This window comes from Heliangelus exortis, chromosome 17 (assembly GCF_036169615.1).
Source record: "Heliangelus exortis chromosome 17, bHelExo1.hap1, whole genome shotgun sequence".
NCBI classification, from domain to species: Eukaryota; Metazoa; Chordata; class Aves; order Apodiformes; family Trochilidae; genus Heliangelus; species Heliangelus exortis.
The window spans coordinates 9577090-9603622 of NC_092438.1; the positions used below are offsets into that span (position 1 = coordinate 9577090).

The 26533-nt window shown below is 55.5% G+C and overlaps 1 protein-coding gene across 1 annotated transcript; it reads right to left on the reverse strand.

Moving 5' to 3' along the window:
• Window positions 1–75: 75 nt before the first annotated feature.
• On the reverse strand, window positions 76–25961 carry RADIL (Rap associating with DIL domain). The gene is made up of 16 exons (XM_071760549.1): window positions 25859–25961; window positions 21697–21801; window positions 18216–18774; window positions 12660–12967; window positions 11049–11708; window positions 10776–10813; window positions 9655–9815; window positions 8856–8968; window positions 7749–7986; window positions 6702–6874; window positions 6309–6459; window positions 5637–5827; window positions 4417–4804; window positions 4020–4159; window positions 3059–3198; window positions 76–2423 (listed from the first exon to the last, which is right to left on the reverse strand). Exons 2-16 carry the CDS (start codon window positions 21730–21732, stop codon window positions 2318–2320), a joined length of 3402 nt encoding a protein of 1133 aa, XP_071616650.1. The 5' UTR covers window positions 21733–21801; window positions 25859–25961; the 3' UTR covers window positions 76–2317.
• Between the last annotated feature and the right edge of the window lie 572 nt (window positions 25962–26533).

Below are 26533 nucleotides of genomic sequence, written 5' to 3' on the forward strand. Positions count from 1 at the left end.
GCTGCAAGCCCTCACTGCTTTTCTGTCTTACCATCAGAGTCAAGGTATCGAGATCCAAGAGACAGCTACCAGACAGGAGCTTAGAGAGATTTATTGATCCAGTTTATTGTTGACACTGAGAGCATTTCTTAACATACATCAGCCCCGTGTCAACCAGGCGCCATGCAGTGTCCTGTGGCTGCAGGAGGAGTTTATACACGTTTGAGCTGTACAGTATTAACAAATGAAGGAAGTAAATACATCCCACTGCCCCTCCAGGGAGAAGCAAGCCCTCATGCACACTTGTAAATAGCTGGGTTTATTTACAGTCTGTCTCAGTACCTGACTGCACTATGAGCAACACACAGCTCTGGGGCTGTTCCCCACCTCCAGGGGTCACGCTCAGTGAGGAGCAGGGGATTGCATCAGTACCACTGAGCCTGTCTAGTGCAAACCAAACCTCCCCTGAGGAGTAAGGAGTCCATGCAGTTTGTCCAGGGGCTCTAGACAGCTCATTTCCCACCCTAAAAACCTGCTGAGCTCTCTGGAGGATGCCAGGCCCACAAACCTGCTTGATTCCAAGCGGAGTGAATCACCAGGAGCCCCGTGGGGCCCCGAGCCTTTGCTCGCCTGCCTGGTGCAGCTGAGTCAGTGGCAGGAGGGATGATGCTTTGTTCCCAGTCCCTGGTCAGCCAGCACCCCAGGCCACTTGGCATGAGTGTGGCCTAGCAGAGAAGCAAGGCACTCGTGTCTTGGTGAAGGTGCTTTGTCCATTTTGCCCTGGAAAAGTCAGGCCAGGCAGCGTTGAAATCAGGAGCAGGGTGTTATTCCCCACCTGGGTCATTGACCCTCCTTCTGCAAAGTGCAAGACTGAGCAGAGAAACTCCAACTGCAGCAGTGAAGTATCTGAGGTGTAAGGCCAACCCTGCTAAGCATTCTTTTTTTAGCATCACAATCCTCAGAGCACTCTTGATGTTGAGATGCCATGTGAAGATCTGATTTGGTGCCAGAGCCCAGACCGTGCTGGTTTAAGTGCAGGGTGTGATGTGGGGCTTTGTAGCAGGCTGGTTTAATAGGGTTTGGCTGAACTAGGTCTCGATACCTGTCTAAATGTGGAAATCAGGTCGGGTTTATCCCGTTAATGTTGCTAAAAGCAGTGGGAGGAGCTGGCAGGCAGGAGCACGGCTGTGCAGGGGAGAACCAACCGCACGGTGGAGCTGCCAGCTCAGCCCTGCTGCCCCCGGTGCTGCTGGCAGCAGCTGGCAGGGCTGTTTTGGGACATTCAAGCCTGACCTTGCAAAAGGACCCTCTGCTGCCCACCAGCACCCATCGGCCTGTCAGCAGCACGCACTCCCGGGGTGCTCTGAGCCGAGCAGGAAAGGAGGTGGCTTCTTAAAACATCCTGGCAAAGCTGGAGGGAGAGGAGCAGGACAGGGTGCCAAGATGTCCATTGTGGGTAGTGCCAGCCACACCTCTGGTCTGGCACCCCACGCTGTGGCTTGTGAGGTCCTGGGTGGCACAATGCCCTGTGCTGGGGTCAGTCCTGGAGGCCTTCTGCCAGGATGGTGGTGCCAGGGCTGGGCAATAAATCTGCTGTGTGAGCAAGGAGGAGATGGTCCTTCCCTTCAAGGACCTTCCCCAGGACTCACAGGAAACTGCTGGTGGTGTCAGCCCTTTGCTGGAGCTGCTACCCACCCCAAAGCAGGGCTGAGGGCAGCAGGATGGGAGCCCAGCAGCAGAAAGGCACCCGGTTAGGATATGGCACCAGGGAACTTAAGTCCTAGCAGTGCATCCTGCTTGGAACCCTGCTTCTGGGTGCTCCTGCTGCTTCTACCACCTCCAGAGCTGGGAATCCTTTTCCAGCCTGATGTGCCAGCACCTCAGGTGGCCACTGGCAACAGTGAAACCCAGGCCTGCTCCACATGCTCATCTTTTAAGTCCCAAAGGTGTTTCAAGCCTTCTGCTTGATCACACAGAGCTGCCAGCCCAGAGGAACAGAGGAGCCTGCCTAGAGTTCCCAGCGGGGGAGCACCCCCTTCCTACCCCCTGCCAGAGGGAGCACCGAACCAGGAAAGCACTTAAAAAGGACAGCATGGGGTGTAAGGTGAGGCTGGGCAATGGATCAGGAAGGATGCTGCCTTTCAGTGCAGGGGGAGAAGGTGGCACCACCCCCTTCCATCCTTTCGTCCACGGCAGCACAGGGGAGAGGCGTCAAAAAGCAAATCAAGAGCAGTTGTGGAGTCCTCGTCCTCCTCTTGTGCTCCAGACTCCCGGTGGGCAGCCCAACCCAGAGCTGCACCCCCAAGCTGCTGCAGAAGGGACCCCAGTACCACAAGGACTAGGAGGAAGAGGAGCTGGAACTGATTTTTTTGGCTATTTCCATGTCTGACTTGGCAACCAGAAACCGCAGCTTCTTCCCTCCGGAGCGGATGAGATCCACAGCGCTACAGAGAGCAGCAACAAGGGAGAGGGGTGAGTTCTGCCTCCCCCCAGGCTGGCAGCCCCCCAGGAGCCTGCCAGGCCATGGACAGTCACAAAACACACCCCCCACCCTCATTTGCAAAACCTCAGCTCAGTGCCGTCTCAGTGTTACAAACAGGAGCTGTTTCTCTTCTGCCTGTAGCTTTATGGAGAGGTTGCCCCCCCACAAAAGTGCTGCTAGGATGAGAGCAAACAAGCCCTGAGCTGCTCTGCCCCACAGGCTGTGCCCCAAACAAGGGGATGTGCTGCCCCATCCCACTGCCTTCGAGAGAAACCCTGGGATGGGACGGGCTGGAGCAGCTTTGCATTGCTGAGATCCACCTCTGGAGTTCTCATTTCCTTCCTAAACTTGTTCTCCAGCTTTTGTTCCCTCTTCCAAACCCCTCCACCCAGCTGCCTCCCCCTCTTCCTAGCGCCCAGCACAGCTCATTCTTCTCCCTACAGCTTGCCCGTACCGCAGCATCCTCCGCCTGTAGCACCAGGCACGGGGAGACCCTGTGCAGCTCTTTGCTACCAAAGATCTGAAAAAGTGGAGGTGAGCAGTAACGCCCCCCAGTGCCAAGAAGCAGGCTGGGCCCTCTGGGGAGGTGCAGCTCACCTTTGGTAGTCTGCCCCGATGAGACTGGTGCCGTTGACAGCCAGGATGCGGTCCCCGATGGAGAGCCTCCCGTCAGCCGCCGCGGGGCTGTCCTCGATCAGGGTGCGGATGTAGATGCCCGGGGAGCAGAGAGAAGTGTGCTGGAAGCAGGGACAGGAGGTGAGTGACCAGCCAAGGTGGAGGGGACACCAAAGGTTTGTGGTCTCAAAGGGCTGAGCTCCCCAGGCAGGGTGACTCTGAGGACCTGGTGCCATGCTGGGAGGCACTGGGGGAAGGTGAGGGCTGGGCACCGGGGATATTGTCACTAACAGTCCCAGGAAGGAGCCTTCAGTTTTCTATCAGTTTATACACTGAAAGAAGAGGTGAGAGCAACCTTCTCTTGTTCAAATTAATTAAGAGCAAAGCATCGTTAACCTGCAGCCATTTTGGGATGGGAGCTCTTTGCTCAGGGCTGTCCCAAGGGCTGGGTGATGCTCTGTTTCCTACTGACTAATGCAGGGCTGTGAAAGGCCACTTGGTGAGATGATCCAGCACACAAAGCCAGATGGCAACACCTTTTGCAGAGTGCCATTGCTGGTGGAGCCATTCTGGCACCCCACAAGCCCACAAGTTCCCCTCCTCTTCTCCTGCCACCCGCCAAAGGGTGGAGGAAAGACCTCAGCTGAGTCATTCTCCTTCCACAGGAGCACTGAGCCTGTTTGCTCTCTCCAGCTGCAGGACAGCTGTGGCAGACTTTGCATGCACAGCACAGAGAGACAGGAGCAGGACTCTGCTCGTCCCAAGAAATCATTCTCCTCCTCATTTTCCCAAGTAGAAGCAGCCAAGCTCCCATGGGAAGCCATTAGCTTCTTCACTGTTTTTTTTTTGGGGGGGGGAGGGGTGGGGGCTTTTTTGTCCAATATGTCCCACAACATTTATCAGGAGGGGCATCAGTCCTGTCCCAGGATCAGTGAGAACTCACCACACCATCAATCAGCCCCATCCCCAGCCCGATGGGTCCTCTCTCCAGCTCCACCACAAAGACGTAGCAGAAATCATCAGTGGCAGAGCTGCGGCTGGAAGATTCTGGTGTGGGGTAGTCATAGGGGGTCGGGGAGCACCCTGCCAGTGGAGAGATCAGCTCGAAACTCTGGCATCACCCAAACCTACCTTCACACCCTCCCCCAGAAACCTGCCCCCCCCAAAACCCCATCAGAGCCAGCCTTGGGCTGGTTTTCTGCCAAGGGCAGGATTTGGATGAGATGTTTCATCCCACAGGAATCATGCATAGAGGGAGGGCTGCATAAGAACATGCCAGCAAGCACCCTCCTGTCCCAACCCTGCACCCCAAAAGCAAGGCAGCTCCAGCCTTTTGGTACCTTCAGGGGTGCTGCCTTTGGTTCCATTCGTCCCATTTCTCCGAGGGTCCTGCAGCCCCTTGCCAGTGCCCTGCGGGGACTCGGGGCTCCCAGAGTCAAAGTTCAAGGGGGTGGTGGGGGGTGTCAGGAGGCAGGAGGGGTCTGGGGGTGCTGTGCCAGCCTTAGGGACCGGACCCCTGCCCAGCTGCAACTGCTTGAGCTTCTCCTGGAGCTGTGGCTCGCTGGTGGGGTGCTCGCAGGGGCACCCATTGGTGGGCAGGCAGAGGGGGGGGTTCCCCTCGGGCTCGGGGCAGCCCCCCAGGGAGCTGTAATCCTCCTGGGTGATGGTGCTGACTCCCACTGGGCTCTCACTCACCTCCAGGATGTCTGGTGTCATGGATGCCTCTTTCTTAAGAAGGAAAAAAAATGCTCTGTGGGACTCCCCTCCCCATCCTTCCCCTCCCCCCCCATGTGTGCTTTTCACCCTCCTGCTGCCCCCCAGCACCCTGCCTGTGTTGCAGGGAGGACACTGCCAGCTCCAGCCAAAACCTTGACAATCTGGACACCTCCAGGGTTTGTCCTGGGGTCAGGACAAGCTTGATGGACAGGGTCATGTTGGGGATGCTCACAGCCAGCCAGAACTGGTGGGGGATGACATTGGAGGGTGACATTGGGGGGAGCAAAGCTCCTTCTGTGGCCCCAGAGCTGGGTGACATGGGCTCAGGGTGACAGGAGGGGGTAGCGGTGTCTGTGTGTGCTGTGGTTGATGGGGGCAGGGTGGGAGAGGAGAAGGGGACCTGCTGGAGGGATGTCCTCTCCAGGAAGTTGGAGACAAGTGGCAGCTGAGCTCAGCACCCACAGCACATCTCACCCTCCCTTTTTGCAGGCATTAGTTAATTAGCTAATGAGTGCCTCAGTGCTGGGCTGCCTGGCTAGGAGGGGACAGGCAAGGTGCAGGGGAGGGAGGATGGTGGGATGGGCAGGGAGAAGGGGAGAGCTGCTTGCAGACCTCCCCCCTTCCTCCTTCCTCCCCACTAATGAGATTGCAGGGACCTGTCCTTCCCACTCACCTTCCTGCACCCCAGCCTGGGGGATTAGCAGCACTAATCCTGCCAGCAGCTCCAGGCTGCAGGTGGGGGCAGCAAGACCTTGGTGCTGGGCTCTGAGAAATCTCCAGAGGGATCCAAAACCCTCCTGCCCACCCAGGAGAAGAACAGCCCCTCCTTAGGGGAACAGGCTACCTTTGGGGGTGCCAAGCCTGGCCCCTCACTGCTGGGGGGGCTCTTGCTCTGCAGGCTCCAGAGGAAGTGGCGGATGTAGAGGAGGTGCCTGTAGATGTTGTCATCCAATGTCTCCACTTCCAGGTCCACTTTGAAGCCCCCACTGGGCAGGATGATGGGTGGGTGGTTGTCAAAGGACTCCAGCACCTCATCTGGAAGGCAGAGGGAGGGGGGGGATTAGGGGTTGGTGCTGGCCCGGGCTGCCCCCTGCTCCTGGCTCCCAGTCCTGTACCATCTCCCAGCTGGGATGGAGGACACGGTGACCTGAGAGGCAGCAGCACCCCTCACCTGGGAACACAAAAAGACCCCCAAGCCCTTCGGAGTGTTTTTTGCACCCTTTGCAATACCCAGCTGTGGGGCTGTGGTTATTCCCCCTGGCTGCAATTCCTACAGGAGCCTCAGGGAGGGGAGGGCACCCACCTGCCAGATTTGTATGGTCAGCCTGTGTTAATCTAGCCCTGTTCTGATGGGGTTTGGGGGGGAGGTTTCTGGGGGAGGTTGTGAGGATGGGTTTGGGTGATGCCAGAGCTCTTAAGCTGCTTTTCCCACTGCCAGGATGCTCACTGACCCCTTGGGACTACCCCGTGCCATTCCCCGAGCACGATGAGCAGAGCAGCAAAGCCAGGAGCTCACCAGGCTGGAAGGTGGCCGGGTTCTCCTCCTCACCAGGCTGCCAGGCCGTGATGCAGCCCACATCCATCACCTCCTGGCACTGGCTCAGCACCCTCTGGAGCTGCGCGGGGCTCAGCGCCGGGAACTCGGCTCGCAGGGAGGACCAGGACATCTGAGTGAGGAGGCAGAGGTGAGGAGCTGCACTCTGAGCTCACGAGGGGGACGGGAGGGAGAGGCCAGGCAAGATGGAGTGAACCTCAGCATCCCCTCCTTGGTGCCACGGTCCCACCACCCCTTGAAGGGACAGCTGGCAACAGGTTGCAGAAGAAGGGACTTATTGCTGCAGGAACACCCAAACACCAAGCAGGGTCTCTCCTGCCTGAGCCCATGAATTCCCAGCTGGGAATCCCTCACCTGGACCAGCTGGGAGCTGGGCATGGCCAGCAGGTTGGCCACGCTGGCGAGTTTGGCAAAGAACTGCTGAGACAGCTGCTCAAAGCCAGCACCACGCAGCCACTCCAGGAGCATCCGCACGCTGGCCCGCAGCTTCACCCCCTGTGACCAGTGGAAGCAGCCAAGGGAGGAGCCTGGGGAGGCAGAACATCAGCAGCTGGGGTCAGGGAACAGCTCCCCTACCCCTGCCCTGAGACACCAAAATAAATCCAGGTTAATGTCCCCAGCATCTCCCAGCTGTGAATCCTGGTGGTGGCTGGACCTCACCTGGTGCCCCCAAGCAGGTAACGGGGCTGCTGTGTTAATGAGGCCTAATAATGAGGTTAATAAAGCAGGCTGCAGTGGTTTACTAATGAGCTGCCCCTCCAAGCTGCTCTCAGGCTCAAAAGAGCAGTGCTCTTTGATATTGTAGGGGGTGAGGATGGGGCACTGGTGGGGTTAAAACCCTCCTGGGGATGGGAACCCTGGAGACAGTGGCTGGGGCTGGTTTTGGCCTCCCCATCTCCTCCCCATCACCTCCCCATCACCTCCCCATCACCTCCCCATCACCTTCCCATCATCTTCCCATCACCTTCCCATCACCTTCCCATCTCCTCCCCATCTCCTCCCCATCACCTCCCCATCACCTCCCCATCACCTCCCCATCACCTCCCCATCACCTCCCCATCACCTCCCCATCACCTCCCCATCACCTCCCCATCTCCTCCCCATCTCCTCCCCATCTCCTCCCCACCTCCTCCCCATCTCCTCCCCATCTCCTCCCCATCTCCTCCCCATCTCCTCCCCATCTCCTCCCCATCACCTCCCCATCACCTCCCCATCACCTCCCCATCACCTCCCCATCACCTCCCCATCACCTCCCCATCTCCTCCCCATCCCCAGGGGGCTTCTTGAAGCCCCCTCCCTCCTGTACCCCCAAGGTGACACTGGGAATGACTGAAGGGTCTCCCCAAGGGCCGCTCCCCTGTGGGTGACCCAGTCCAGGCTGGGTGTTGGAGGAAAACCAACCCTTGTCCAGCAGCTGGTTGAAGAGCAAGGTGTTGGAGAAGAAGAAGAGGTAGGCAAACATCTGGGAGGTGATCTCTGGGTGCACTTCATACTGACGGAGCAGGTCCAGTGTTGCTTGGTAGATGAGCACAACCCTACGGAGCTCCTCAGGCAGGGGGGGGGATGCCCGCCAGCTCTCCCGGCACTCGTTCTGGAAAGGGTTGCACTCCAGCAGGGCAGGGAGTGACACGTAGAGACACTGCAGAGAGAGAGAGAGAGCAGCAAAACCACGGGAGATTGATTGGGTTTGGGGTTTGGGTCTCTTTTTGCCCTGAGCTAAACCCTTCTGACTCCTCCATCTCCAGCAAGCTGAGCAAACGCTGCTGGCATGGAGCTGGCAAGGGGCTGGTGCTGCTCACCCCCTGTCTCAATGGTCTCTGGTGCTGGGCAAGTGGTTAAATGGGAATTAAAATGTCTGTTGCTCTCAGCAGCTGGAGGTGACAGCATGGGATAGCTCAGCTAAAGGAATCTGGAAGCAGATCTGAACCAGTGGGCTCAGAGGGTGAGAGAAAAAACCAGGGGCAATGGGATGACCATTCCCTATCTCTTAAATGGGAGAGCAGCACCTAGCACCCACCTCTTCCAAGCAAAGGGGGAGGTGAGGGTGCTGGGTGCTGGGGAGGAGAGTGCTGGGAAGGAGGGTGCTGCATCCCCCCATCCCAACACACAGCAGCCTTTCTCCTGCCTCACACTGCCCTCTCTGTTCCCCGCTGCCTCCCGGCTCTCCAGGTCCAAGGGCGTCGGTCCAGAGGCCCCTTTCTACCCTGCCCTGAATTGCACCATTCTGCCGAGCCAAGCCGCTCCCCTCCCCAAACACCTCCCCCGAGCCGCTGCACTGCGGGCAGGGAAACGCGCTGCAGTAATTCAATACTTCTGCTGGGCTGGGACCAAAAATCGGGGCACTTCAGCCCAAAGGAAAACACCTCGGCTTGATGCAGCTGCCAAGGGGTAAAAGTTTGGACAGAGAAAAAAAAACAAAAAACCCAAACTCCTGCACAGCCTGAGAGCTGCTGGAGAACCTCGTGGTGGTCCCGAGGGATTCTGCCACCCTCCCCAAGGATTCTGTACCTTGGAGATGTAGTAGACACACTGCTGGAAGGTGTACATGATCACCTCCTCCAGCACCGTCATCGCCTCCTCGCTGGCTGTGATGGTTGAGGAGAACAAAGACTCCTTGGAGCCTACAGGATGGAGAAGATGGGGGAGCAAACCAGGAGCAGCAAGGTGAGCTGAGTTCCCCACTCCCTAAACCCCCGGGGTGGGGGTGATCAGTGGTGCTCCTGGGCTGTCATCACCACTAGGGAACCCCCCAAGAGGGACAAAGAGGTTCTTCTCCTCCCAAGCACCCACCCACCATCTCCCACACAAACCAGTGCTGCCCCACATGCTTCCAAGAGCTAATCTGGCCTACAAACAAACTTACTGCAGAGACCAGGGGGGTTCAGGTTTAATCCCTTTTTCCTTTTTTTTTTTTTTTTTAATTTTTTTTCTTATTTTTTTCCCTAGCTTTAACACGAGCTCACCAACAAGCCCCCTCTGCAGGGCTGCCTCCAAACCCAGGTGCCCACACAGCAGCCCAAGGGGCAGAAAGCCACCCTTGAGGCATTAACCACAAGTTGCTGGGATAGAAAGGGGAGGTTCAGCTGCCAACACAACACAACCTGGCCCCAAAGCCCAGCAGCACGACGTGAGGCTGCTCCTCCTGCACAGATTACCCCAACCTCCCCGCAGAGATGGCCCTGCTGATGAGGATTAGAGGGGGTTAAAGGAGCATCTCGGGGACACTGACCACCACTTGTGGCCAAGGATTAATGGAGCAAAGTCTCTCTGGATGGAGAAGCAAGCAAGGTGCTGCATCCAGCTCTACCTCTGACATCCAGCTCCTCCTCCATGTTCTGGATGTAGGTGGGTGACTTCTGCTGGATGAAGTAGAGGACCTCGATGGCATTGGCCATCCAGAAGAGGATGTGCTGCAGGTCTGGGAGAAGGTCTGTGATGGTGAAGCAGGACAGAGCAGCAGGGTCCTGGCTGGGGAGACACAGCAAGCATTACAGCTCCTGTTCCTCAGCATTCCCACTCAAAATTTTGGGGACAAAAGACCTTTTGCATCCCTTACCCTCAACCCCCTTAAGAAGACCCTTAACAAACAAAAATCTGGTGGTTCCTGCTCTGTGGGATGGCAAAGGGTTTGTTGAGTGCCACTTTTTTTTGGGGGGGGAGAGGGGCTCCCCACGATATAGCTGAACTGTAGGAAATCCTGGGCTGAAGAGCAGCTCTCCCAAGAAGTATGTGCTGCTCCTGCCAGCTCGGGACAGTTAAACCCAGCCCTCCCTCACTGGGCAGTTCAAAAATAAAACAAAATAAATAAAAAGCATCTGGGAAGTTTCTCAACTGCTGAACTGCTTTTTTCCTGTCGTAGGAAAGGCCTGGGAAGCATCCTAGGAACTTGTCCTGAAGGAGCTCTCACAGCAAGCACCAAGGGTTTCTCCACACGCTGCTTTGGAGCCTGGATTTTGGAAAAAGCTGGGAAGCCCCTGCATCTCTTTGATGGCCTCAAAGAGGTGCTCCCCACCCCAGGACACTGTTTGCCACCATCTCTGGATACACACGAGCAACACCAGCCCAGTCCCTGCTCTGCAGGGGGAGGTCTTCAGCATGACCATGGTAAGACCCTGTGCATCTCCCAGGGATGCTGAAGCCACATGTGTAATAACTTGGCCAGGTCTTGGACTGGAGAAGACCTCAGAGCTGCTGCAGCTCCTGTTGCCCTCTGTGCTCACCTGCTTTTCCAACCCCACACATTCCCAAGCCTTTCAAGCACTGTGGTGAAAGGTGAATGTGTGGGACTGAGCAGGAAAACTCAGGGTGCATCAGTGCTGGGAGGGTGGGTTTAGCCAGACATGGACTCCTCTTGCTCATGGAGGAAGAACTGAGACTTTCCCCCCCCCTTTCAGGGCAAAACAAGGAGGGGCAGCAGGTGGCACTTACTGCTGGGACTGCTTCTCAGCCAACTCCCGTGTCCGCTCCTGTGCAGGGAGAGAAGGGGAAAGCAAAATGAAAACCAGTGGGACAAGGTGACACGAGCATCATCCCAAACAACGCTTTCTGGGCTGGGAGTGGAGCTGAGGGAAGCCCCCAGGGGGTCCAGCAACACCCCTACCCCAAAGAATCAGCCCGGTTGGAAAGGATTTCTGAAATTAAGTCAAACCCTTGCCCCAACCCATCGAATCCACCAACACCCCCATCCCACCGCCGACTGACCCACACAGTCCTCTGGATCATTTTGGCCACTTTAAGCAGCAACTGCCCGAAGTCCCCTGGCTGGAAGCTGGTGGCTGAGTGCTGGATGCAGAGGCAGAGCAGGAAGGCAGGGGTCAGCTTGTGGTCATCCCCCCCGGGCTCGATCAGGGTCATGATGCGCCGCAGGAGCACATCCTCAGCCGCCGGCCCGAACTCCAGCAGCAGCTTTCTGCGGGGTGCCCCAGGAACACTGGCAGGTGAGGAAACCCGTTTTTTGGTGGCAGAGTCCTTCAGCAGGTTGCCACACGCCCCACAGATCGGGGGGCCCTCGGGGACAACGGGGTGCAGGGCTCGCAGCCTCAGCAGGGTCTGCGCCGGCAGTGGCTGCGCCTTCATGGGGTCCTTGTAGAGGAGCAGGTAGTAGAGACCAAGGGAGAGGAGGTCCCCGTGCCTCAGCACAACTGTTCTGGCCACTTCGGTGAAGTTGACAGAGATGCTGGCACCAGCGATGGGTTCCAGCACCAGCTTCTCCTCCCAGCGGTGCCGGGAAGGTCGGAGCTTCCTGATGGTGCAGTGCAGGGGCAGGATGTCGGGGGCTGACAGGCTGATGCTGGGCTTGCTCGCCTGTGTCCTCTGGCCCACCGTGTGCTGCTCGCGGTTCAGCAGGTAAACCAGGCTGTCCTGCCAAGCAGGGAGATGCAAAATGAACCGGGGAGGGGTGGGGAGAGGCACCCTCCTCCCTGCAGTGCAGTGGGTGCTGCAGCCGCCCACCAGCCCGCTGCACCTTTGCAGGGCAGAGCCCTGGTTCTCTCTTTGATTTCCTGGCTGCCAAGCAGGACAGCAGCAACCCCTGCTTTGGGTACAGTAATAACTGGGCACAATGACTTTGGGTATGCAGAAAATGGGGCTGCTTTGGGCAGAAGGAGCCTTCCCTCCACCTCTAACTCCCTCCTTTCCCACAGCTGCTTTACCTTCCCACTTTCTCCCCCTGCCTGGAGGAGAACGATGGGACCACGGTCAGAGCAGAGCAGCCCCCACACCCTACATGTCCCCCCCCCCAGGCCTGCCTGCACACCCCAAGGTATCTCACGTCACAACCCCGTGCCTCAGTTTCCACTCCAGATGTGCTAAGGGGATGGGTGAGGACTGCAGTGCCAGCCTCACCGACCCAGAGAGCTCAGAATAGGCAGACACTCAACAGGGATAAAGTAGCCATTAACTCCAAGAGCTGTCCCAGTCCTTTCCAGTTCCCCAAGTGCCTCCAGCGCTGGGGAGCAGGGAATCCCAGACGCGCTGTCTCCTTCCTGCCTCTCATTAGGGTTGTCACTACCGAAGCAGCCAGACCAGGATAAGGGGGGTCGCGGGTCACCCCTCCTGCCTGTTTGAGGACAGGCCCGGGGACAAAGCTTGGTGACAAGGCTGCAAAGTCCTAAGCAGGCACCGCTCGTTTTCTAAAGGATGCTCTTCCCGTGCCTCCCATACCCCAGCAGCTCCAGCCATGCAAGCAGCCCCCCCTTCCCCGGGGTTTAGATGGGGGGGTGTGGGGGTGTGGTGGGGGGAGAGAAAAGCAGAGGGGTGCCGGGGAGGGGTGGGGGGGGTGTGTATGTGCAGGGAGGGAGGGGGTGAGCTTACATGCTGCTGGCTGTAGCCCTGCAGGAGCAGGAGGTGCGGGGACTGGTAGAGGGAGTACCGCATGCTGCCGCCGCTCCGTGCCGCCGGGCTGCCGGGCAGGGTGGAGCAGAGCCTCTGGAGCCGCTCCCCGGCCCCGGCTCCGGCCCCTGCCCCTGCCCGCCGAACCGGGTTGCCCAGGCTGGTTTCGCTGAGGCTTCGCCGCAGGGCCGGGGGGAGCTGGGGGGGTCCGCGCCGCTCAGTCCCCGCCGGCAGCCGCCGGGCCCCCCGCGCCCGGTGCCGCTGCAGCTTCCGCGCTTGGGCGTTGATGCCTGCGGGGATGGGGAGAGAGAAGCGATCAGCTCCCCTCCTCCCGGTCACACACACACACACTCCCCCCCTCTCCGGGATCACCGCAGCGGAGATGCTGCAGCACCTTGGAGAAGCTCAAAGACCCCCCCCCAAAGTCCTTCCTGGGGTAACGTATCCTCCTTGGACTGATGTCCCCCGTCGTCCCTGAAAGGTGACACCAGGACACCAGCGCAGGGAGTTTTGTGCCCCAGTGCCACTGCCGAAAAGAAGGTGCCCCAGCACTCCCCAGTCCCTAAACCCCACTGATCAGGGGGCAGCCGGCCCGGGCTCAGCATCCCCCACGCCCTCTGGCCACACTGCCAGGGCTGAGAGCAGGGGGAGGCAGAGGAAATCTATGCTAAAAAGAAAAATTGCTCGATCTTTGCAAAAGTCAAAAGAGCCTGGATGCTCCTTAGGGGCCTGCAGCACCTGGTGGCCAGCCTGGGAGCTGGGTCCCCACCCCGGAGCATCGGCCAGGCAGAGGAGCAGAAAGCTGCAGTGGAGCTTGCCTGCCTGCCTGCCTGCTGCAGGAGGAAGCTGTAATTAACTTCTCCCCAGCATCAATTCAGGCAGAACTGTCTGCAAGACGAGTGGGAGCCAGACTGAATTAACAGGCCTGGTCGAGCTGCAAAAACATCCCGTTGCCTGGTGTCCCCAGCCCCAGGGGTGTCCCCACGGACCCCTCGGAGCTTGCAGTCACGACTCGAGCTCTGCAGGAGAAATAGGAAGTTATGGGTCCAACGGGTGATGCTCGTACCTCGGGTGGGCAGCCTCCTGGGAGCAGGTCGCTGGGATTCGGGGAGGATGAAGAGAGGGTAAAAATAAATAAATCTAAAGGATTTGCTTGGAGGAGCAGCACTGCAGAGATGTCAGTGCAGCCTGGAGCCAGAGCCCCACTCACAGCTCATCTGAGCAGTGAGCAGACTTCAGCCAGCGAGATTTGGGGACAGCCAGCAGGATTTGGGGATGGCAGAGCAGAGAGCATAGTGCCCAGGGCTGCTTAAAGGGACACTCACAAGCTCAGACCCAAAAGAAAAAAAAAAAGAAAAATGTTATCTGCCGTATTTGGTGAGGAATGGGCTGACGGTTCTGAAATAAATTTTTTTGTTTGTTTGTTTTAAATGGAGTTCTCCTTTGCTGGGAAAATGAAAGTAATGGGGATGGGGTGGGAGGAGAAAATAGCCCATGGTGTTTACATGCCTTGGGATTAGGGCAAGGCATGGCTTCAAGCAGCCACCCCAAGCAGCCCAGTGCCCCACGTCCTTCTTAAAATGGCAGGGATCCACTCCTGCCCCCATCGTGGCCAGCAGCGTGGCATGGGATGGCTGCATCCCATAGGTGTGAGACCCAGGGGGTGCAACATGCAGCCCAAACCGTGCTGCTGGGGATGCCAAACACCACCCTAAATATGGCTGCAGGAGGCCCTGGCTTCCCCAGGAAGCCAGTAGCTGACCCACAGCATGGAAATGGGCCAGAAGGATGAAGAGGGTCAGCTGAGACCTGGGTGATACAGGTCTGAGCCTGGCCTGGGGGAGCTGGATACTGGATTTGCTGGAACTCACTGCATCAGGAGGGAGCAGGGGCTGCCAGGATTGGGGTCACAGTGCCCAAAGGACACGCCATCACCAGTCCCTTATCTAGGGGAAAGGAAGCTTCTGCATTTGTTCTGTAAAGGGAAAAAAAAAAAAGCTGCTTTTTTACTGCCAATAGAGCACCCGTCACAGGCTCCCTGCTAACCCCAGAGCTGCACTGGAAAGATAAACACAGCTCTTTTCCTGAGCATAACAAAGTCCCTCCATAAAACAAGTTCTTTTCAATCCCCTGGTGCTGTTTTCTCCTCCCAACCATGTGTAGATTATCCCACCCAAAATGCTGCACAAGCATCTCCAACACAGTGGGGTTTGGGAAGAGCTGGCAGCTGCTGAACCCACATGGCTCCATGGATGGGAATGGGGCAGGATCACACCTCATCCCTTATGGAACGCTGAGCACTCCGGGAAGGGGCACCATGTACCCCCAGCCCCTACCAACCTGCTGCCTCTAAACCCAGGAAAAACCTTCCTGGGATCTTGGATGCCTGGGATCTGCCTCTTTTTCAGCCTAGGAGCGAGCTTTCCTTTGGCTGGCTGAGAAATAAACCAGTCAATAAATAACTCCACAGGCCCCAGGAAAAAAAGAAATGCTTTGAATGGACCCAGGAGGGGCTGAAACCGGGGCTGGCCCTTTCCTCCTGTAATTGCTCGGCAGAGCCTGCAGGGAGCCCTCCCTGGATGAGGCCGGGCTAGGGTGGATCAAAGCCGGAACCTCGGTGGTATCTGCCAGAGCATCCTTTAAAGCCACAGCCTTGGTTCCGAAGTTCCTCGAGGTGCCCACACAATTCAGCTTCCAGTTTCACGGGAAAACCCCGACAAGCTCTGGACGTGGTGCAAAATTGGGCTGGTTTGGGAGATCAATGCCATAAATATGCCAAATGCTGAGTCTCTCCCCCAGCACCCTCCAGCTGGTGGGTGTTATCCCTGGATGCTCCCTGTCTGCTCCCTCACTGCTCCAAAAGGAGCAGGGAGGGAAGTAGGAGGGAGGGAGGGCTTCAGCCTCCTTTCCTGCAGGGATGCTCAACCTGTGCTGGTAATTAGCAGCATGAGGAGTGAGTCCCTCCCTCCCCAGTGGGAAGCAGCTAATAAGCTAATTAGGATAATGGGTAAGTGAGCAGATAAAACTCTTCAGCTCTTTGCTAACAGGTCACGGGTGGGTGTGGAGCCTTCCCCGTGTTGCCCTTGTCTGGCAAGCAATGCTGCACCAGCCTGTGTGACACCAGTGGTCTCAGCTCTGCTGCTCCAGTGATGGCCTCTGTAGGGAAGAGCCTTGCAGGTATTTCCCTGGGGATTCTGCTTTGCAGCATCCCTGGGTTTGTTTTGTTTTTTTTCTTAGGGAGCTGCAAGCCCAAAGTCCCTTAATTTTTGCACAGATGCTGCATTTTCCACACCAATATCCCATAACCCCCCCTTGGGCAGCTGACGTTCAGCAAAGGGATCTCTGCCAGCTGGAGGCTGGTGACAAGGGTGACCCTGGTGGAGGGCACTTGTGGTCATTCCCCATCCCACCAGGAGAGTAGCATCATTTTGGGACGATGGATCAGTAGGAAGCTGATCCCCAGACGTGCTCCTGGCTCCAATCCAGCAGCTTGTGGATGGGGTGGGAAAGTGTGGTCCCAGTCCTGCAGCATCCCTTTGGACAGTGCCACTGCCATGGGGTGAGACCAGTGACAGAACCCCTGGTGCCACTGAAAGAATGGGCTTTAAGAGTGGGAATTTAACAGGTAAGATAAATAAGGGCTGTGTAGCCTGCAGACCAGACAGCCTAAACAAAGGTGGGTGTGGGTTTTCTGTCTCCTTAAGAGCTTGCTCAGCTATGGAAAATGCCTAAATATTACCAAAAAATTGGAGAATTTCCACCACCCCACCCAGGAGTGGTGAAACAAATGAAGTGGTATCTGCACTGAAAGTGCAATGGGCTCATTTCCAGACTCAGGGCACGCGATCCAGTTGGGAACTGTTCCCTCTTTGGAAATGACCAAAGGGTGAGGAGCCCAGACCAGCCCGGAGCCTGCTGCTCCCCCAGCCTGGGTGGGAGCTGTGCCTGGCCCAAGGCTGCCAGCCCACCCAGGGTTCAGGACACGGGTGGAAATGCTGCTTCCCATGTCCGGGGGGGAGTATTTGAGGCTGAGAGATGATGTGACCTCGGGCTCAGGCAGGGGGATGCCATGTACTGTAACCATCCCACTTGGCTTCTGCCCTTTCCTCTGCTCAAAAGAAGCTGTTTTAAGTCGTTCTCCCCAAGATCTTAATGTCTCTCTGATCTGTTTGGAGAAAGAGTGGAGGAGAAAAGAGCAGATCATCCACCTTTGCAGCTCCCTTCCTGGCCTGAGCTCCTTCTTCTCTATTTGCATCACACATGCAGTGAGCTGGGACTGGTCCCGTGTTTCCCCTCCCAAGCAGGGCTGGACACAGGGAAGGCTGGAGGGAGCCCTGCCACACCATTGGATGCCAAGAGACCACCCTGAACAGCATGAATATGAGGAGTGAGGGCTTTTTCCACTGCTCCTCCATCCTTTCCAGCTCAAGGCAGGAGTTGAGCCCACCTCGGGCATCCCAGGCTGATGGGGAGCAACCCCCAGCCCAGAAACCCTCCAAAGCTGCTAACAGATTTTAGGGTATCCAGGCAGAATCCCAATTGTAAATTGCAGCTGCTGGGATCCCAGCAGCATCTGTTCTCCCCTAAAATCTGTTCTCTCCTTCACCCCCCTGTGCCCAAGCTCCTTTCAGCCCTCATTAAAGCAGGTGGGCAAGGAGCCCTGTCCTCTGCCATGGGACAGCTTGGGCCATGCTGAGGGAACCTTGGCTCTCATTTGCTGAGTGCCCTCAGGGTAATCCTGCATCACTTTTAGGTTATTTCTGACAATCACAACCCTTTCCCATAGGTGTGAGGAGCAGCTCTGAGCCCACCCCAGCAAAACCCCCTGACAGATGCCTCCAGAGCCTGATCCAGACCCCTCCATCACAAGGTCAGTCCTACCAAGTTCATTGTTTAATTAAAAATGCTCTTTTAAAACTTTTCTGCTTTCATCTTCATGGGATTTTTGTTTGAGAGGAGGAAAACTTCATTACTTTTCACTGGGGTCACTTAGTAACCTGCTGGTTCCTAATGATGCACTTATCTCCTCCTGCCAGCCCTGGACTTGATTAGACACCTGAAGGGGGGGAGGTTCTCCTGCCCTACATTGCTCTCTCTTCATTAGCTGTTAAATTTGCTTAATTATTCCTGCAGATTTTCCCGGGGTGTCTGGCCTGGGGGATGCCCACAGGGGGTGCAGGGGAGCAGGGCAGTGCTGGGGCAGGCATGAAGCTGTGCCAAGGCATGGGACAACGTGGTGCTGGGGTGGGAAGAGCTGATGGGCTTGCCTACTGGTGCCCAGCCAGGTATGAGGATTTGGTGTGAACCTCTTGACTGCCTGGGGTCAATATCTGAGGTGGTCGGTACCAAATTTAAGCAGGAGAGCCCCAAGTCCCAACTCTACCCAGGAGCTTTGTAGATGAAAAGTGGCTCCCATCCCACTGTGCCCAAAATATGTGCAATGGCTCATGGAAAGGGGTCGAGGGGGGGTTGAGGGGAGGTTGGGGGGATGTGTCAGAGCTCCCCAGACTTTGTCCCTGCCCCACACCCAGCTCTGACCTGCAGTGGTGGTGTCCACATCCCTGGCCGCCATCTCCTCCACCTCCGCCCTCTTGCGCAGTTCCAGCCGCCGGGAAAAACCTTCCCTGGGCTTCCAGAGATCCTGGATGAGCAGAGGCTTCTCGTGGTCCCCCAGGACCCTCAGCCCTTCCGTCTGCCACCTCTTCTCGGGGCCCTCGAACCTCCCGATGACATCGCAGAGCGCGTACTGCCCGGCACTCAGCTGGCTCAGCCCGTACCGCTCCAGGGCTTCCTTCACCAGCTCCCGTGCCCCCGAGCTGCCCGATGCCAGCACGCTCTTGTAGTTGGTGCCTGCACAGATGTTGCCCCCGAAGATCTTGAGGACACCAGGGGCTGAGATTTGGGTGGAGAGCTCGGCCGGGTCATCTTCCCCAGCTGCCTGGGCAGAGGAGGTCGAGCTCCGGTCCTTGTAGCTGAGTGTTCGGTAGAGAACCTGGGAGAAAATCCGGCTCTGGCGCTTCAGCCGGTTCTTGGATGGGGGAGCCATGGTGGAGGAGGACCCATAAAACATGGTGGGTGAGGTCGTCATGGGGCACGGCTGGGCAGGGAAGGGAAAAGAAGAAGACATCAGCCATTTGGGGACCAGAAGGACAAGCAGGAACCGGCTGGCGGCCACGGAGGAGCTGCTGTCACCTCCAAGGTGGGTGAGGGAGGACCATGTGCAACCTAAAACATCAGTGGCCAAGCTCAGCTGGGTTCCCTGGCATCAGCATGGTTACCCTAGGATGGATTTGTCCCTGAAAACACAGCCAGGAACCATCCCAAATTTCCCCATCTATCATGTGCATCAAGAAGACTCTCTCACCCAAGTGAAATGCAGCAGGAGGAGAGCAAAGCTCAGCAGGATTTGGGGCAGGGCCCATCCTGGTCAGGAGCTGAAGCATCAGGAATTACTTTCACTAATGAGTTTATGGAGCAATCCCCTTTTTTTTTTTTTTTTTTTCTTTTTTTTTTTTTGAGGTGAAACGGAAAGCTCAAGTGCCAATTCAATCACTCTGAGGTCACTGCTAAACCAAGAGGCACAGGGGTGAAAATGGGCTTTAATTAGCCTTTCTAAAAATGTCCTGACTCTGGCAAATCTCTTGGCTGTCGCTCATTTGTGGAGGATGCTCAAGCATGTGGTGACAACGCTGCCCTTGTCACAGAACCCAGGGCAGGGCTGCTCAGGGTGGGCAGCAGCTGGAGGAGATGTGGGCAGGGCCGTGTGAGAGCTCTGGAGCACCTGGAACTGGCTGCAAACTGTGATGTTCTTCTGGCTTTAGGCAGAGAGAGGTCCTGCCTAATGTCACTGCTGACATCTGGCTGTGAAATCCCACCCTGGATGCACAGACCCCCAGTGCTGATAACACCACCAGCAGCACCACGGGACAGCTGGAAAGGAAGGTCTGGAAAAGGGAATCCAGGGAATCCAAGTCTTTCCTACTGGGACAGGATGAGGATTTCCCTCACCTCCAGATCCACTGGGGCTTGGTGCCTATGTAGGGAACCCCAGAATGTCCCATCCACAGCTCTGGGAGAGCTGGATGCAGCACTTGGCATCGAACTTCCAGCAGCCTGGGCTGGTGAAAAGTGTCCCTGCTCATCCAGGGGGCTGTAACTGGATGATCTTTAAGGTCCCTTCCAATCCAAACCGGTCTGAGATCCTGGGATCCAGCTGCACAAGGCTGGGGAGACCCTGAGTGCCAGAGCTGGATGTGTCCTGGGAGCAAACCCAGAGCTCTCAGGCAGAATGATGTCGGCCCTGGAAAGCCTCCAAACCACCATCTAATTCCAGAAGAAAAAGCTTCCCTGCTGCTAATGGAAGAGGTCACCTTCTAACCCAGAAACCAGCTCCCTGCTGTGCATGGAGGATTTCTGCAGGGTGCACAGCTCCCTGGCTCAGCACTAGAGGCCCATTGAATGCTGCCAGTGGGGAAACTGAGGCACCAGCAAGCACTAAGGCTGCCTGGGAGCTGTGCTGCACCACAAGTCACCCTTTTTTTTTTTTTTTTTCCCCTTGGTCCCACCAGGAAATGCTGGGGTTTGTCCTTCTTCCCAGCCTGCTGGCTCAGAAAGTGAGGATGCAGCTCCCTGGGTGATGGAGGGAGGGCAGCAGGACCCCCCCCAGCCTTGGCCCATCAGTGCTGCCTGCCTGAAACTGTTCTTAGCCAAAGCCTCAGGACTCAGCATCTGGTGTTTTGTACCTCCCCAGCCCAGCCAAACATTAGCCCCAGCAGCTTCACCACAGCTCATTGGGTATGGGGCAGGTTTGTCCTGGTCCCACCTTGCAACTGGGGAAACTGAGGCAGGGATGGGGTTAAAGCTGCAGATTCCACCCCATGCTGCTGTTTCTCCTTCAGCTGATCCCTGGAGCTGCTGCTGGGGACACCACTTGGTGTCTGCTGTGTGACATCTCCCAGGAGGGCTGGGACAGACCCGACCTGAGGAGCAGGTCAGGGCACTGGCAGACAGTCAGGTTCAGGAACAGCTTCCTCAGGCTGTTGGCACAGCCCCACCAGCCCTCATTAACATCAGCCAGAAGAAAAACTACCCCAACAAGACCTCACCATCAAGCATGCAAAAGACAAAAAAACTCTGTCATCAAATCACTGCTTGCACTTCAGGGATTTAACCTCCTCCAACCTGAACCACCTCCAGCACAAAGGAAAACCTTTTAACATCTGCTGCTGGTAAAAATCACTCCTCCAAGCCCACACCACAGAAGGAGACACCATCCTCACTTCTCACAGGTCCCTGCCTGGTTTTGAATATGTTATTTATAGCTCAGCTATTTTCCTCTTCTTTCCATCAAATGCAGCACTTTGCAGAGGCAAAGGCATTTCATGGGATTAAAAAAAAAAAAAAAAAATCACAAAGCCTGGATTGAGAGAAGATTCCAGCTTGGTCACTCTGTTATTCAAAACCTGGAGCAACATGGGTGTGGTGTCACCAGAGAAATCACAGTGTCACCCTGAGGACAGAGTAATGAACAGCTTGGTCACCTTGAGGACCTGACTGGATGTGATAAAAGCTGATAAGGAGATGGGAGCTTCCAGCACCTCTGTGTTCCCAGGCTGTGCTGTTGCAGGACACACACCGCAGCTCTGGAGACACGACCCAGGCTTTCCAAAGGGTCCCTTCCTCAGTAATCAGGGACATCTTCTCTGCCAAGGACTCTGTGGGAATTATCCAGCAGCCTGTCAGCACCTCCAGATGGGGGCTGCACCAAGGATCCTTCACCTCCTCACACACCAGCTCTGGCCACACCAAAACCAGCTCTTTACCCCAGCCAGCACCATCTGTGTTTATTCCTCAGAGATATGACAAATGCTTTTGGTATTCACATGGCCACCACATCTCCTTCCATCACCACCATCACCAGGGACTTTCCTGTGGGTGCTGAGGTTCCTGTTCCCACCATGGGTGAGCAGCTCCTTCCTCCTGCCCCTCCCCAGCACCCAGCCTGAACCTTCTCCCTTACCTTGCCATCCTTCTCATGTGCCTCTTCTCCTTCCATTCATCCTCTTCCTCAAAACAGGCTTTCTCCTCTGTCCTGCATCATCCCAGGCAGGTGCTTGTGGTGCCTCTGCAAGAGGATGAATTGTTCTGGGCTGCTCACAGGCATCAGATGCTTACAGCATGGTGGCTTTGGAGGGCTCAGACACCACGAGCATCATGTTTGCCATGCATCCCCCTGCCTCACATCAAGCAGCCCAAGCACTTGCTGCACTCGAGGGCTGCTGGTCCCTGGGATGAAGGGGATCCAACACCCATGGGGCACGTGGGGCTGGTGACATGGCCATTCAGCCACGGGCCTTGATGGGGAAGGTGAACTCCATCACAGCAGAACCACAGCAGCCTTGGGGACAACCAGGAGCAAATCCACCCACATCAATGTCCAGCAAGAGCACCCACCCCATGGCAAATAGACAGCAAGAGAACAGCTACAGGACAAGAAATACTTCAGAAAGGAAAGACAAAAAGGTGAGCAACAACCCCAAAACCTTTATCTCCTTCTCTCAATCATATGTGTCCCAGGGCCACCAGGCTGGTAACCCTCTCACCCATGTGAGGATGATGAGTGCTGGACCAGCTCCTTCCCTCTGTGGCCAGATCATGCTGGGGTGCTCCCTGAGATTTGTTCTTCCTGCATTCCAGTCAATTTTGTTGGACACTGAGGACAACCACCAAACACCCTCCCCTTACCCACCCAGAATATAACCACCAGGAACCCAAACAGCCAGAGAAAAGAAGCACCTGCAAAGTGCCAGCGGTGATTCTGTGAATGTTCCCAACAAAAACCCAACAGGGCACAAGAAATGCTCCTTCCCGTGGCTCCACCATGATTAAAACCAAACACTCCACCTAATTAAATCACCCAATTAGAGCCTTGGGGCAGGTTGGACCCAGCCCCTCTTGCTGGCCCAGTGCTGGGGCTGAGGGAGAAACTTTCCACGAGGTCAGGATGAGGAAGGCAAAAAGATGCTGAAGGCACCTCTGCTGCTTGCTGCTTCTCCCAATGATTAATTGCTCCCACCAGTTAAATATTTATGCCCTATTTCCAACGTGTCTGCCTTCAGCTGCCAGACATTGATTCTTGTCATACTTTTCTCTGCTCGATTAACGAGCTTTTGGCTACCATGTATTTTCTCCTCTCTGTAAGAGTATTTAGATGCTTTAATCAAGCCCCCCTTTTCCTCTTGGCTTTGATTTATGACAAGACCAACCAGGTGGCCATCTCATCTCTGGCTGTAAGACATTTTCTGCAGCTCCTTGGTTCCTTCCTACCTCTCTTCTGCTGAGATGGAGAGACTGGGTTTGGCTGCCACAAGCCCAAATTTGGTTCTGATAGTGCCCTCACCAAAAATGCAGATAAATGTTTGATTGTGGTTTTATTTTTTTTTTCCAGAGCAAAGTTTCCTGTGACCCTGAAAATGTTCAGTTCTTCAGCAGAGAAATCAGGATGGACACATGGACACACATCCGTCCCCAGCCACAGGAGGAGGAAGAAACAGATGAACCCCCCCATGCTGCCTCACCCAGCATCTGTGAGCATCTCCTGCTGAAAACAGTGCACAGCCCATTTAACATCCAGATCAGGGACAGGAAAACACATACAACTCCAATTGTTATTTTTGGGTGCCAAAAGATTTCCATTTTCCACTCTACTCCAGTTAGGATGCCTTCTGTTTGCCCAGTTTTCCATCCAGATTTCTGCAAACTAGTAACACTCTGCTGCTCTGAGCCAGTCCCAGGCTCTATAGAAATTATTTTTATCTCCTTCTAGATCACTGATAAAAGCCCTGAAAAGCTGAGGGTGTGCTACCAGCTAGCACTGCCCAGCAGTGATAATCTCCTGTGATAACTGCCTTTGAAATGGAGCAGGTTTATTTAATCCTGGCTTTTTTGACACTGTATAATATCAGCTCTAAATACTGAGCTGGACTGACTTTTTAAATACTGCAGAGTGCAGGTTTTTAAAAGAATATCACCTCACATAGCTCAAATGTTTTGCAAAAGTGTATTAGAGGCAGAGAGTCACCTCTTGCATCAGGGACTGAAATCCTTTCTCCTTGCCAGGAGTTATTTTCCATAGAGCCACGTTGGATGGCAGGAATTTATTCCTGGTGCTGAAGTCTTTAATCAATTAAAGCCTGAGCCAGGTTTCTCCATCTTCTCCCTGGGGGGGATGCTATCAAGCCAATCAACCTGTAGCTACCAGGTCATCTTATTCCCTTTTGGGAAGAGCAGCAACATTATTAAAACACCTTTTAATCTTCTGGAATTTCCCTGGGGCTCGTCTCAGTGCAGATGCTGTTCTGTACAGATGGGTGGTGAAATTTCAGCAATAACCATCCCAGAATGGCAACCAGAAAAGTAATTTCCCCAGATCTTTATTTGAAAATTTTAGGTTGTTTTTTTTTTCTTTTTTTCTTTGTTTGTTTTGTTTTTTTGGTTTTTTTTTTTGGATGGAAACCACTGGAGTCACAGCCTCAGCCTGATGGCAACGACCACAGCCTGGATGCTGTTGAGTGGAGGGAGAGGCCTCCCCAGCACTGCAATGTGGAACAAATTATAACTCAGAGAGCAAAGGAAATGAGAACACCCTGGACACAGCAGCTTTGACGTGTGCTCCTCGGCTCCAAATCCTTCCCCTCTGCAGATCCCTTCCCTGCTGCTGGGGCATGGCCAAAATCCCTCTGCTCTGAACCAGAGCTCCCCCTCCCCTCTATTCTGGACCATGTCTTTGCTTCAGAACCTGGCCTTTTCTTGTGTGAGTTTGAACCACAGGCAGAGCAGAGGCTGATAAAGTCAGTGCCAGCCTCAGTGCCCTCTTTAGCCGGATCAGAGCAGGTAAACTCCTTACTGTGTTATTATTAGCAGCAGGCACTCTGCTGTAGCATCCTGGATCCCACCACCCAGGGACCACTCACACAACATAAAGGCAAACCCAGTCCTGCCAAGATGAACTAATAGTTTGTCCTAAAGGCAGCTCCACAGCTCCACAAACACCAGAATGATTTTGGACCCCGACTCCGCAGGGACAACAGGAGTCCTTTTAGCAGGTTTTGTTTTGTTTTGCTTGCTGCTGTTTTTTCCTCATTATTTCTGCAGGATCTTTTGAGCTGCCAACGTCCTATCAGCTCTCTGGTAATGTGCAAGTACAAATGCCAGCCCTCTACCCAGGCAGCTCTATTCACACACATGCAAGAAACATTTCAGAGGGAAAATTTACTTCCTCCTGCCTTCTGAACAGCAGAGTCTCAGTAGGCTGCCTAATTATAAGATCTTAGCAATCATTTTAATTTTTTTTTTTTTTTTTCTTTTTCTAGCGATAATTAACTGGTCCTGGAGAGGGCTGAAAATAAGCACTTCACAAGCAAGTAGCAAACTCCCCTGAGTTTTCTCTGCTAAAGTTACAGCTCAGCAGGAAAGTGTTCCAGGCTCACGGAGACACAGATCATCCCAGCACCTCCCCGCCAACGCCTGGGATGCCACAAGAGTCACAAACAGCTGAACGCAGGTGAAATAGAGTGTGGGGAACAGCAGGGAGATCCCAAAGGGTTTAGGAAGGGATAAGGATCCCCAGGGGTGTGTGATGGGATAAGGGTCCCAAGGGGCGTGCAACGGGACAAGGATCCCGAGGAGTTTGCAACGCAGTAAGGGTCCTAAGGGGACATCCAATGGGACATCCAATGGGACAAGGATCCCAAGGGGAGTGCAATGGGACAACGATGCCCTGGTGCCTGGCGCTGGGACAAGGATCCCGAGGTGCTGCCTCTCCCCAGCACAGCCCTCCCGGTGCTGTTGGACAGGTTGGGTCTCCAACGGCAACCGGACAAGCCTCAACCCTTGCCCCGCCGCTTGCCTCCTTCCTCCGCTTTCCAGGGCGTCAAAAAAAACCCCAAACATTCCCGTCCAGGGAGATGGAGGTACCTGCTGACCCCATCCCGGGGACAGGCTCCTCAGGGACCCTACAGGAGGAGATCTATCCCACAGCCACCCAGAAAAAAAATTAAAAAAAAAAAAAAAAAAAAAAAAAAAGAAAAAGAAAAAGAAAAAAGAAAAAAAAGAAACGCAAAGGGGGAACCTAGGGCAGGATCCACTCACTCCATCCCCTTTCCCCCCCTCCCGGTACTCACCGTGCGGGGCTCGGCGGGGCGGGCTCGGCGCGACCCCGGCGGCTGCAGCGCCCGGAGCCGCCGGGGCTGCGCTGCGCGTCCCGGGGCGGAGCGGAACCGAACCGAGCGGCTCCGTGGCGCCCTCCGGTGGCCGCCCGCAGGCACCGCCCCACAGGGCCCCCGGGGGGGGCTGAACCGGGTCCGGCCGCGCTTTGTCGGGTTTGGTACCCCCTGAAGAGTCCCGGGGATGAAGAGGTTGGGTGAACGGAGGTGCAAAGGTGGTTGGGTTGGGGTGGGTTATAACTGGTCCCGGAGTTGTTTGAGAGAAGGTGGTGGCAGGGTTTGTCGCACGGGGTTTGAAGTCAGAGAATCCCCCTGATGGTTTGGGTTGGGAGGGGTTTTAAAGGTCATTGAAGGAGGTTTTCGTCTGAAGAGAAGGATGAAGGGAGACCTCATCACGCTCTGCAGTCACCTGAAACTTTAGTGACAGGGGGGTTGGGATCTTCTTGCTGGAAACTTGGGATAGGACAAGGGGAAAAGGCTTCAAGCTGTGCCAGGGGAGATTTAGGTTGGATGTCAGGAAAAACTTCTTTAAAGAAAGGATTTTTAAGCACTGGAATGGGCTGTAAAGGGAAGACGTAGAATCACCATCTCTGAATGTGCTTAAAAATCTTATAGATCTGGTGCTCGGGTCCA